Source organism: Anolis sagrei, chromosome 6 (genome assembly GCF_037176765.1).
Source record: "Anolis sagrei isolate rAnoSag1 chromosome 6, rAnoSag1.mat, whole genome shotgun sequence".
Classification (NCBI taxonomy): domain Eukaryota; kingdom Metazoa; phylum Chordata; class Lepidosauria; order Squamata; family Dactyloidae; genus Anolis; species Anolis sagrei.
The window spans coordinates 129,009,966-129,023,084 of NC_090026.1; the positions used below are offsets into that span (position 1 = coordinate 129,009,966).

Here is a 13,119-nt window from a genome sequence, read left to right on the forward strand (position 1 = left end):
CAAGATATCTCATCATCATCATCATCATCATCATCATCAAGTTGGGCTCTAGCCCCAAGATACATCATCATCATCATCATCATCATCATCATCATTATCAAGTTGGGCTCTATCCCCAAGATATCTCATCATCATCATCATCATCATCATCATCATGTTGGGCTCTAGCCCCAAGATACATCATCATCATCATCATTATCAAGTTGGGCTCTATCCCCAAGATATCTCATCATCATCATCATCATCAAGCTGGGCTCTATCCCCAAGATATCTCATCATCATCATCATCATCATCAAGTTGGGCTCTAGCCCCAAGATACATCATCATCATCATCATCATCATCATCATCATTATCAAGTTGGGCTCTATCCCCAAGATATCTCATCATCATCATCATCATCACCATCATCATCATCAAGTTGGGCTCTATCCCCAAGATATCTCCTCATCATCATCATCATCATCATCATCATCATCAAGTTGGGCTCTATCCCCAAGATACCTCATTACCATCATCAAGTTGGGCTGTTGGCCAGTTTGTTAAGGCACTGTCACTTTAAGAGAAGACTTACGACCTTGTGAAACTACAACTCCCAGGGTTCCAGCACATTGGACCATGGCAGTGAAAGTGGTGCCAAACTGCACTATGCCTGCAGTATAGATCCCCCCTTTGATAGAAGTACAGCATGACGATTTGTGTAGGGATAAGTGTTTTGATCCTGTTAAACTAATCAATAGTTTTGTTTGTCCGCAGACCTTCGATCTCCACCCAGATAGGAGACATCCCGTCCAGGATTGTTTAAGAGTGAATCACTCTTCTTTTGAGGCAAAAGTTTGAATCAGATCAAGGGATTGGCTTGATTGCTTTAGTTTGAGTCATGGAGAGACTGTGATTGATAAAAAGAATGGGACAGCAGGATTGTGATAACATTGGGTGGAACCTCAAAGGTCATCTAGTCCAGCCCTGGAGTTGCACATGGCTTCTAAGGGTGCATCTACATTGTAGAAGTAATGCAGCTTGACACGGCTTAGAATCCTAGAGTTGGAAGAGACCTCGTGGGCCATCCTGTCCAACCCTATTGTGCCAAGAAGCAGAATAGGGTTCAAAGCACCCCCAACAGATGGCCAGCCAGCCTCTGTTTAAAAGCCTCCAAAGGACTGCCATGACTTGAACTGCCATGGCTCCATGCTACAGATACTCGGGAGATGTAGTTTCCCAAGGTCTTTTGCCTTGTCTGCCAGTGAGGGCACCATGCGGCACCAAACTACAACTCCCATGATTCCATAAGCAGTGAGGCATGGCAGGGCACTCTTGGGCAGAGCTGGTGAACTACAAATCCCAGGATTCCATAGCGCTGAACAATGAGCAATTCAAGCGACACCAAACTGCATTGATTTCACAGTGTAGATGCAGTTTTAGGGGTGGACACCAAGAAGTCCCTGTCTCTCACTGGGACTGAAAGGACCTATCCTTAAAATCCCAGCTTCATGGGGGAAAATACGGGTTGCAAAATCGCATATAGACTAGGTCTGGGCAAACCCAAGTCTGAGGGCTGGATGCGGCCCTTTGGGCTCTTTTTTCAGGCCCTCTTCTCTCACACCATCCTGTCTTCTCTCTTTCCTTCCTCCTTCCCTCCCTCCCATCCTTCCTTACCTCCCTCCTTCCTTCCCGTCTACCCTTTCATCCTCACCTCCCTCTTTCTCCCTCCTTCCACTCCCTTCCACTCTTTTGTCCTTCCTTCCTTCCCTTCCCTTCCCTTCCCTTCCCTTCCCTTCCCTTCCCTTCCCTTCCCTTCCCTTCCCTTCCCTTCCCTTCCCTTCCCTTCCCTCCCCTTCCCCTTCCCCTTCCCCTTCCCCTTCCCCTTCCCCTTCCCCTTCCCCTTCCCCTTCCCCTTCCCCTTCCCCTTCCCCTTCCCCTCCCTCCCTCCCTCCCTCCCTCCCTTCCTTCCTTCCTTCCTTCCTTCCTTCCTTCCCCCTTTTGTCCTTCCCTAACTTTTGTTTTTCCTTCCTCCTTCCCTCCCTCTTTCTCGCTCCCTCCACACCCTTCTACCCTTTTGTCCTTCCTGCCGTCTCTCTTTCCTTCATCCTTTCCTTCATCCTTTCTTTCCTTTCTTCCTTCCTTCCTCCCTTCCCTTCTATACTTTTGTCCTTCCCCACCTTTTGTCTTTCCTTCCCTCACTTCCTCCCTCTTTCTCCTTCTACCCTTTTGTCTTGCCTTCCTTCCCTCTTTCCTTCCTCCTTCCCTCTCTCCTTCTTTCTCCTTACATCCTTCATTCCTTGTCTTTTTTTCTACCTCCTTCCCTTCCTTCCATCTTTCCTTCCCTTTTGTCTTTCATTCTTTCCCTCTTTCTTCCCTCCTTCCTTTTCTCCCTCTTTCTCCTTCCATCCTTCCCTTCCATGCTTTTGTCCTTCCCTACCTTCTCTTTCCTCCCTCTTTCCCTCCCTCTTTCTCTTTCTAACCTTCCCTTCCACCCTTATGTCTTTCCTTCCTTCCTTCTTTCCTCTCTCCTTCCTTCTCTCCCTCTTTCTCTTTCCATCCTTCCCTTCCTCCCTTTTGTCTTTCCTTCCTACTTTTTTATCTCCCTCCTTCCCTTCCTTCCTTCCATCCTTCCCACCCACCCTTCCATCCTTCCTTCCCTTTGTCTTTCCTCCTTCCCTCTTTCTTTCCTCCCTCCTTCCTTTTCTCCCTAATTCTCCTTCCATCCTTCCCTTCCTCCCTTTTGTCCTTCCCTACCTTTTGTCTTTCCTTCCTCCTTCCCTTCCCTTCATCTTTGTCCTTCCACTCTTCCCTTCCACCCTTCTGTCTTTCCTTCCTTCCCTCTTTCCTTCATCCTTCCCTCTTTCCCTCTTTCCCTTTCCATCCTTCCCTTCCTCCCTTTCATCCTTCCTTCCCTTTTTTCTTCCTCCTTCTCTTCCTTCCATCCTTCCCGTCCACCCTTTCATCCTTCCTTCCCTTTTGTTTTTCCTTCCTTCCCTCTTTCCTCCCTCCTTCCTTTTCTCCCTCTTTCTCCTTCCATCCTTCCCTTCCACTCTTTTGTCTTTCTCTACCTTGTCTTTCCTTCCTCCTTCCCTTCCTCTTTCTCTTTCCAACCTTCCCTTTCACCCTTATGTCTTTCCTTCCCTCCCTCTTTCCTCTCTCCTTCCCTCTCTCCCTCTTTCTCTTTCCAACCTTCCCTTCCACCCTTATGTCTTTCCTTCCTTCCCTCTTCCCTCTCTCCTTCCCTCTCTCCCTCTTTCTCTTTCCATCCTTCCCTTACTCCCTTTTGTCTTCTACTTTTTTATCTTCCTACCTTCCATCCTTCCCTTCCACCCTTTTATCCTTCCTTCCCTCTTTCCTCCCTCCTTCCTTTTCTCCCTCTTTCTCCTGCCATCCTTTCCTTTCTCCCCTTTGTCCTTCCTTCTCTCTTTCTTTCCTCTTTTCTTTCCTTCATTCCATCACCGGGAAGCCAGTCCTCATAGTAGGGAAGTGCCCCTCAAGTTAGAAAGTTTGTCCAGGCCTGATAGAGACCTTACATTTGGGGACTTATAGTCCAACACTTGCACTTTGACTATTCCCCAGACTTCCACTTTCTCTTTTTTGTGTTGTTTTCTGGAAAATCCATCCGTATCAATGATCCCAAATGTGTTTTTGGCTTCACGAAAACGCAGGGATTAGATTTGTGGTTGGATGAAGTTTTCAGTCCAGTCACAGGCGCTTAAAAACTTGCAAACACTAAATTGCACGGGCAATTGAGTTCCACCCGGGGTGCCTTGCATTCCCAGCATTATAGAGTCCTTTTTTGCCGCTGGCACCGGAGCTGGAAGCTTGTCGAGAGGAAGGCTTTGCACCATTAAGCAAAAGGCCGCTGCTTTGCAGAGTGAACCTGGTCAGCTGTTCTCGCTTCCTTTCTTGCCGCTTTGGGGTGGTCTGGATGCAGTTTGGCCCTGCTTGAACTGTCATGGCTCAAGGCTATCAAACCTTGAGAGTTGCAGTCTTACAAGGCTTAGCCTTCTCTGCAAATCCTATGATTCCCTACCATGGAGCCATAGCAGCTCAAGTAGCATCAAGCTGTATTAATTCCACAGCGTGGATGCACTCTTTGGCAATGATGGCTAAGGACTCTGTACAAACTATGCCTTCCTTCCTAGATGCCAAAACGTTGCGCTGTAGCAGTTTAAAGCTTTATCCAAACTGCATTAATTTGGCTGTGTGTAGATGCATTCTGCCGAATTCTCTGAGGACTGGGCTGGAGCTTACTTTACTCAGCTTGAAAGGGTCTTTGAGTGAAATTTGCAAATGCTAAGCAAAGAGGCTTTGAATGAAATTAACAGCAAAAGAGAAACATACCCTTTCTCTGTAGAAAAGGAGCAACAGGGAAGAAAATGTTTTTAAGAAACAAGATGTGACATGTAGAGGTCGGAAGTTGTGTTGTGGTTAAGTTCAAAGGTTGTGGTTAAGCACAGAGTCTGCAGGTACAAGAAGGTACTTTCCATCAAAAGTTCAAAGGAGAGGGGCTGGAAAGAGAGTACTTTCCATGACCTATTACTTGAGTATAAAAGTCAGCAGAAAAAGAGGAGGGGAGCGGGAGTCACTTGAAGGGTAGCATCTGTGTATGCTGCCAGGCTGTCCGTCTTCTTCATGAAGAAACTAAAATAAACCTTGTTTTTTGATCTTTTTTGGGACTGTCTCCTTCCTTACCTGTTCCCGTGATGTGGACCTAAGAAGACCCAATTTAGGGTCTCTAACAAGGTGATCCCTCATTGTCCGAGTAAGATTGTCCCCCAAGGTCAGTGTACTTGTGCTGGGTCCTTAGGTGACTGCGGAGCCCTATTCTTGATCTGCATTTTCTCCCACAGTGAGGGCATTGGTTTCCACATGGAAGGTGGTCCCAGTAAGGGTTGGCTTGACACACCTTCCTCTTGGCATGTTTCTCTCCTTCACCCTCCATTTGTGGCTATTCAAATTCTACAGCACTGTTGGTCACAGCTGACCTCCAGCTGGAGCGCTCAAGGGCCAGGGCTTCCCAGTTCTCAGTGTCTATGCCAGAGTTTTCAAGGTTGGCTTTGAGCCCATCTTTAAATCTCTTTTCCTGCCCACCAACATTCCATTTTCCGTTCTTGTGTTTGGAGTAGAGCAACTGCTTTGGGGCATCCGGACAACATGGCCGGTCCAGTGGAGTTGATGACGGAGGACCATCACTTCAATGCTGATGGTCATTGCTTCTTCCAGCACGCTGACGTTTGTCCGCTTGTCTTCCCAGGAGATTTGCATGATTTTTTGGAGGCAACGCTGATGGAATCATTCTAGGAGTTGCATGGGTTGGAGCATCTAGCAGGGCATATCACTGCCAAGCTACAAATCGCAGGATATTCAAAGACAGCGCTGATGCCTCACCAAACTATAATTCCCTTAGAATCATAGAATGAGATGGAAGAGACCTGGTGGGCTATCCAGTCCAATCCTATTCTGCCAAGAAGCAGGAAAATTGCATTCAAAGCATCCCCGACAGATGGCCATCCAGCCTCTGCTTAAAAGCCTCCAAAGGAAGAGCTTCCACCACACTCTGGTGTAGAGAGAGAGAGGGAGTTCCACTGCTGAACAGCTCTCACAGTTAGGAAGTTCTTCCTATGGCTCAGGTGGAATCTTCTGATGCAGGCAAAACGTCAGGAGAGAATGCTTCTAGAACATGGTCATAAAGCCCGAAAAACCTACAACAACCCAGGATTCGCCTTCCTTTCCTGTAGTTTGAAGCCATTGTTCCATTGCGTCCTAGTCTCCAGGGCAGCAAAAAATAAGCTTGTCCCTCCTTCCTATGACTTCGCCTCCCGTCTTGATCCATGTTCCTCATCATGTCTCCTCTCAGCCTTCTCTTCTGCAGGCTAAACATACCCAGATCTTTAAGCCACTCCTCATAGAGCCTGTTCTCCAGACCCTTGGTCATTTTAGTTGCCCTCCTTGGGACACATTCCAGCTTAGAGTCAACATCTCCCTTCCATTGTGATGCTCAGAATGGGAGACAGTGGGATTCCAGATGTGGTCTGACCAAGGCAGAATAGAGCATGGGTAGCATGACTTCCATGGATCTAGGAACTAGGCTCCTAAAGTTGCAGGCCAAAATCCCACTGCATGACATTGTTGGTTTATGTTTAACTTGTTGTCTACGAGGACTCCAAGATCTTTTCCACACATCCTTCTGTTGAACCAGGTGTCCCCCATTCTGTATCTTTGCATTTCCCTTTTTCTGCCTAAGTAGAGTACCCTGCATTTGTCCCTTGACCTTCATTTGGTTAGTTTTGGCCCATCATCTCTCTAATCTGTCAAGATCATTTTGATTTCTGCTCCTGTCTTCTGGAGTATTGGCTCTCCCTAGTGCCATCTCCAAACTTGATCATGCCTTCTAACCCTTCACCTGTCATGAATGAAGATCCTGGACAGGACCAGGCCCAGGCAGGACAGAACCCTGCTTCTGGCACTCTACTCGCCACTTCCTTCCAGGATGAAGAGGAAGCATTGGGGAGAATCACCCTCTGGGTTCATTCACTTAACCAATAACAGATCCACCTAACCATAGTTTTGCCTAGCCCACATTGGGCTAGTTTCCTTGCCGGAAGTTCATGGGGGATCTTGTTGAAGGCCTTACTGAAATCCAGCTACATCCATGGCATTCCCTGCATCTACCCAGCTTGTAATTCTATGGAAAAATGAGATCAGATTTATCTGGTATGAACTTGTTGACTATTAAGAAAAAGATCTTGGAGTCCTCGTGGACAACAAGTTAAACATGAGCCAACAATGTCATGTGGCGGCAAAAAAAGCCAATGGGATTTTGGCCTTCATCAATAGGAGCCTAGTGTCTAGATCTAGGGAAGTCATGCTCCCCATGCTCTATTCTGCTTTGGTTAGACCACACCTGGAATATTGTGTCCAATTCTGGGCACCACAATTCAAGAGAGATATTGACAAGCTGGAATGTGTCCAGAGGAGGGCGACTCAAATGATCAAGGGTCTGGAGAACAAGCCCTATGAGGAGCGGCTTAAGGAGCTGGGCATGTTTAGCCTGAAGAAGAGAAGGCTGAGAGGAGATATGATAGCCATGTATAAATATGTGAGAAGAAGTCACAGGGAAGAGGGAGCAAGCCTGTTTTCTGCTTCCCTAGAGACTAGGACACGAAACAATGGCTTCAAACTACAAGAGAGGAGATTCCATCTGAACATGAGGAAGAACTTCCTGACTGTGAGAGCCGTTCAGCAGTGGAACTCTCTGCCCTGGAGTGTGGTGGAGGCTCCTTGTATGGAAGCTTTTAAACAGAGGCTGGATGGCCATCTGTCAGGGGTGATTTGAATGCAATATTCCTGCTTCTTGGCAGAATGGGGTTGGACTGGATGGCCCAGGAGGTCTCTTCCAACTCTTTGATTCTATGACTATTAGCAATGATCACATTCCTCTCTAAGTGTTTGCAGACCACTTCCTTAATTAGGGCTTCAGCTGAGGCAACCAAATGGTGCCGAGCGGTATTAATTCAACAGTATATTCCTAGTCCAAACGTGGGCAAATTTGGCCCTCCTTCCAGGTGTTTTGGACATCAACTCCCACCATTCCTAACAGTTTGCCCATGCCAACCCTAGTCTTTACCATTCTCTTTGAACATTAATCCCTGCCCAAGGGTTCAATCTTCTTCTCAATCTCTTTGCAGTCATCACTTTGTGTTGCATCTTCAAGTGCCGCATCCCCAGGACCAAGAAGGAGATCGAGGCACGCTATGCCAAGCGACAAGCAGCCAAGAAATATGCAAACAAGCTGGAGTCGGTGCCGCCCCTCAATGAACTCACCGAGATCCCAGGAGGTATTGTTTTCTCATTAATTTGGGTGGGGTACAAGGGGTGGAAGTGGGGGGCAACTACCATAGTGTGGCAGCATAACCATCGCCATGCAACTCCTGCCCTAAACGCCTTCTCAAGCTTGCAAACGCCTGCACGCCTGAGTTTTTGGGTGCATCTGCTCTTTGGAATGAATGGAGTGTTGACACCACTTCCAAATGCCGTGGCTCAATATTATGCAATCCTTGGAGCTGAAGTTTGGTGAGGTACTTTTGGCCTCCACTGTTTGGCACTGGAAGAAAAGGACTTTGGGCAAAAGGGATGCATTTTGATACCATTTGAACTGTCATGGCTCAGTGCTATGGGATCTTGGGAGTTGTAGTTTGGTGAGGCAACGATCACTCTTTGGCAGAGGCGACGAAAGGCTTTGTAAACGTGTTGTTGCTGTATTGTTGAAGGCTTTCATGGCCAGAGTACTACTGTGAGTTTTTTTGGGCTGTATGGCCATGTTCCAGTAGCATTCTTTCCTGACATTTTGCCTGCATCTGTGGCTGGCATCCTCAGAGGTTCTGTTGGCAGTGAGGCAAGTGGAGTGTATATAATATACCTGTTGAATAATGTCCAGGGTGGGAGAAAGAACCCTGGTCTGTTTGAAGCAAGTGTGAATGTTGCAATTAGCAAGCTTGATTAGCATTGAGTAGCCATGAACCTGCAAAGTCAATCAGTGAGGGTATCTATCTGTATAGAGCAATGATGGGCAATCTTTTGAGCTTGGTGTGTCAATACTTGCCAAAAAGAAAAACGAGCATAACTCAGGTGGGGTGTCACTTCGAGAAAAAAACCATAATTTCATGATATTTATAGTTTAATAACAAAAATATATTATTGTAATATATAACTGTATTTAATAAACCAAAAACTAATTATTTAACTTACCTGCTTTTTCTATAATGCCATATATCTCGGCATTATAGAAAAATGCTGATATAGGAGCCGAGGATGAAATGTGCTTCTTGGGATGCGGCCCCATCTTCTCTGTATGTGGCCGCATGCAAGCATGTGTCATCGAAAATGGCTACGCGTGTCAGTGCTGACACACGTGTCATAGGTTCGCCATCATGGGTATAGAGCAGTGGTTCTCAACCTTCCTAATGCCGCAACCCCTTCATACAGGTCTTCATGTTGTGGTGACCCCCAACCATAATGTTATTTTCGTTGCTACTTCACAACTGTAATTTTGCTACTGTTATGAATGGTAATCTAAATATCTGATGTGCAGGATGTATTTTCAGTCACTGGACCAAATTTGGCCCAAATACCCAATACTCCCAAATTTGAATACTGGTGAGGTTGGGGGTGATTGATTTGGTCATTTGGTAATGCTGGAGTTGCTGGGATTTATAGTTCACCTAAAATCAAAGAGCCTTCTGAACTCCACCAATGATGGAACTGAATCAAACTGGGCACACAGAATTCCCATGACCAAGAGAAAATACTGGGAAGGTCTGGTGGACATTGACCTTAAGTTTTTTGGAGTTGTAGTTCACCTACATCCAGAGAACACCGTGGACTCAAGCAATGATGGATCTGGATCAAACTTGGCACAAATACTCAATATGCCCAAATGTGAACACTGGTAGAGTTTGGAGAAAACAGGCCTTGCCATTTGGGAGTTGTAATTGTTGGGATTTATAGTTCACCCACAATAAAATAGCATTCTGGACCCCACCGATAGAATTGGACCAAACTTTCCACACAGAACCCCCATGACCAACAGAAAATACTATGTTTTCTGATGGTCTTTGGCGACCCCTCTGACACCCCCTCGTGACCCCCATGGGGGTCCCGACCCCCAGGTTGAGAAACACTGGTATAGAGTAATGCAGAATGCATCTTGGTGCCAATTGCAGTTCTTGATCATAGAATCCTAGAGACCTCGTGGGTCATCCAGTCCAACCCCATTCTGCCAAGAAGCAGGAAAATTGCAATCAAAGCACCCCTGACAGATGGCCATTGGCCAATGTTTGGTAGGAGACTCGAGGAGGACTGTTTGGATATTTTTCCATGACTCCCCCTATGGCTTAAATCCCATTTTACTTTTTCTTTTCAGTTGCAAGCACCCCAAAGCTACCTGCTTCTCCTTCATATCCTAAGCATGCCGCTAGTCCTCAATTGCTTCCTTCTCTTGATTCCTGCCTCCGTTTTGGTCCCTTTCCCTTCTTTGACTTATGGCTTTCCTTGCTTCTCTGACACTTTCCAGGCTCCACTGAAAGCCTTCCGACTCTTTCCGGCCAAGTCGACTCTCGAACCCAGAACTCCCTGCCAGCAGTGAAGGAGGAAGAGGAAGTACCCCCTCACGACCACTAGAGGGCAGGCTTTGCTTACTTTCCTGCTGATCTGATCCTTGTTTTCATCCCACTTTCATCCTTCCTTTTTTCCTTCTGTCCTTTCTTTGGATGTGTGTACTCCAGGCATGGGCCAACTTGGGCCCTCCAGTAGGCTTGTTTGATCGTGTTCGTTAGTTTCTAAAGTCGTTATTAATTCATATTTAAATTAGCTTACGATCCAATATCGAGCCATGCAGGAATAGTGTGAAGAGTAATTAAGAATCGAAACAATTTTTCCAAATGTTCGTAATTATTTCGTAATTATTTCGTAATTATTAAGACGGGAAAGAAGGAGGGAAAAGGTGCCAGCGTTGCCTTTCCTCCCCATCCTCCTCCTCCTCCACCTGGAGATATTTCATTATCTTATTACTTATTTTATTTTATTATTTTATTAATTTTATTATTTTATTATTTATTTTATTATTTATTTTATTATTTATTCTATTATTTTATTATTTATTTTATTATTTATTTTATTATTTATTTTATTATTTATTTTATTATTTTATTATTTTATTATTTTATTATTTTATTATTTTATTATTTTATTATTTTATTATTTTATTATTTTATTATTTTATTAATTTTAAGTGATTTTAATTTGTATTTTTACTAACTTAATGTATTTTCATTTCATCCTGAATTTCAGAAGTTCCCCCTGTCCCATTTGGAGGTGTTTTTAGCGCATTGCGCAATCGCGTCCGCCATTAACAAATCGATTCGTAATTAACGAAATTTCGTAAATTTCAAAATTTTGAAATCTTAAATTTCGGAAGTCCTCAGAAATTCGAAACGCTGGCGCCCCATGGAAACGAAGCGAGTTTAGAACCAAATTATTTCTTGATCAAACAAGCCTACCCTCCAGATGTTTTGGACTTCAACTCCCACAATTCCTAACAGCCTACTGGCTGTTAGGAATTGTGGGAGTTGTAGTCCAAAACACCTGGAGGGCAGAAGTTTTGCCACGCCTGATCTACACTGACAAATGCATGCAGTTTGAACTGCCATGGCTCAATGCAATGGAATCCTGGGATTTGGAGCTTGCGGAAGGCCAGAGACCTTGTCGAACTACAGCTCCCAGGGACCCCATAGCAACATTATTATTATACGGTGTAACAAAATTTGAAAAAAAAAATCCTGTTCCTAATTAGAAAGTGTTATTTCCTGCTTCATAATAATAATAATTATTATTATTATTAATTATTATTTAAAAAATTATTAAACTTTATTTGTACCCCGCTAGCATCCCCGAAGGACTCGATGCGGCTTACAAAGGCCAAGGCCTCAACACAACAACAGCAAAACAATAACAATACAATTTAAAGCAAATTAAAAACATAAGCAATAACAAAACATTATACTATTACGCAATAAAAACCAGGGGCGGGCCAGTGATGGGTACAGGTTAAAAAGTGCTGGGTGTGACAGGTGGTATGTTGGGATTTTGGGCAAGTGCAATGTACAGAGAGTCATTAAACTCTGATAAAGTGCTTCTGGGACATAGTGCTGGGAGTCATCCTATTCTGGAAAGGTACATCGGAATAGCCAGGTCTTCAAACTCTTCCTAAATACTGCCAACGTGGGTGCTAGTATCGAATTGCAAAGACTCTGGCACAAGCCAGTCAAGATGGTCCCAGTGGTGATCGGCACACTGGGTGCAATGCCTCAAGACCTTGGTCTGCACTTAAACACAATCGGCGCTGACAAAATTACCACCTGACAGCTGCAGAAGGCCACCTTACTGGGATCTGCACACATTATTCGCCGATACATCACATACATCCTAGACACTTGGGAAGTGTCCGACGTGTGATCCAATACAACAGCCAGCAGAGTGTCTGCTGTGGACTCATCTTGTTCTGTTTCTAATAATAATAATAATAATAATAATAATAATAATAATAATAATTGAGAGCCAAATTGACAAAGAAAAGACATGGCTGTGATTCACAAATGGAACTTTGAAAAAGGAGACAAAGGAGGGCCTGATTCTGGCAGCCCAAGAACAAACCATTAGAACCAATGCCATCCAGGCCTTATCTAATGTTGCCATTTCTGGCTCCTCTGGCCGACCTTGAAGTCCTGCACTTTCTGAGTCAGAAAGTGCAGGACTTCATTGAGATTCTAGGAGATATTCATTGACAAACTAGAGCAAATTGTGCTATAGCAGGATGTCCCTTCTGCAAAAACAAAGGTTTTGCAGTTTGATACATTTTCTCATGTTTTTATGATAGAATCAATTTGGAAATGACATTGATAACTCAGGAACAAAAATCATGTTGCATAGTGCTGTTGTTGTTGTTGTCGTCGTCATCGTCGTCATAGTTATACCCCGATATAAAACCTAAAAAGGATGCAAGCATAAAAGTAGGATTAAGTATTGAGGGTATTCAAAACAAACAGTTAAAATCCTTGAAAACAGAATAAAAAGCATATCCAAAGCTAGAACCACATCGCATTGAGCCATGAAAGTTATAGTGGTGTCACACTGCATTCATTTGACAAGTGTACGTTTATGCCCTTTGTCAGATATTTTTCATGCTTTCCAACCCCAACCAAGAGTTCTATTTGTAATTATTGTGTGCCTTCAAGTCCTTTCCTGACTTATGGTGACCCCTATAAAAGGGTTTTTTGTGCCACAATTTGTTTTCTATTAACCTGGTGCCATACCTTCACAAAGGAAAACCAAGGGAAACAAATGAATTCAGTGTGCGAATAACAAATCTGCAAACATGAAAGCCAGGAATGTGAGGTGCCACCTATCACGTTGCCTTATTTAGGTAGAGATGAACCAAACTCTCAGTTTTATCAAACTGTTTAATTAAAACAGCACTTATTTGCTGACTGTTTTAATAGACCAAAATATAAAACATAAAGATAGCACTCAGCCACAGAATAAACAAAAACTGATAGCAAAAACAACTCCGTAGACA

At 44.4% G+C, this 13,119-nt stretch overlaps 1 protein-coding gene across 1 annotated transcript in view; it reads left to right on the plus strand.

Annotated features, from left to right (window-relative positions):
* The window catches only part of TMIE (transmembrane inner ear), a 30,233-nt gene extending 20,031 nt beyond the window's left edge, over positions 1-10,202 (plus strand). Inside the window, exons 3-4 of the mRNA XM_060782695.2 lie at positions 7,676-7,825; positions 10,060-10,202. Of these exons, the coding sequence (XP_060638678.2) occupies positions 7,676-7,825; positions 10,060-10,166 (257 nt within the window). The 3' untranslated portion in view covers positions 10,167-10,202. The remainder of the gene's footprint in view (positions 1-7,675; positions 7,826-10,059) is intronic.
* The last annotated feature ends 2,917 nt before the right edge of the window (positions 10,203-13,119 follow it).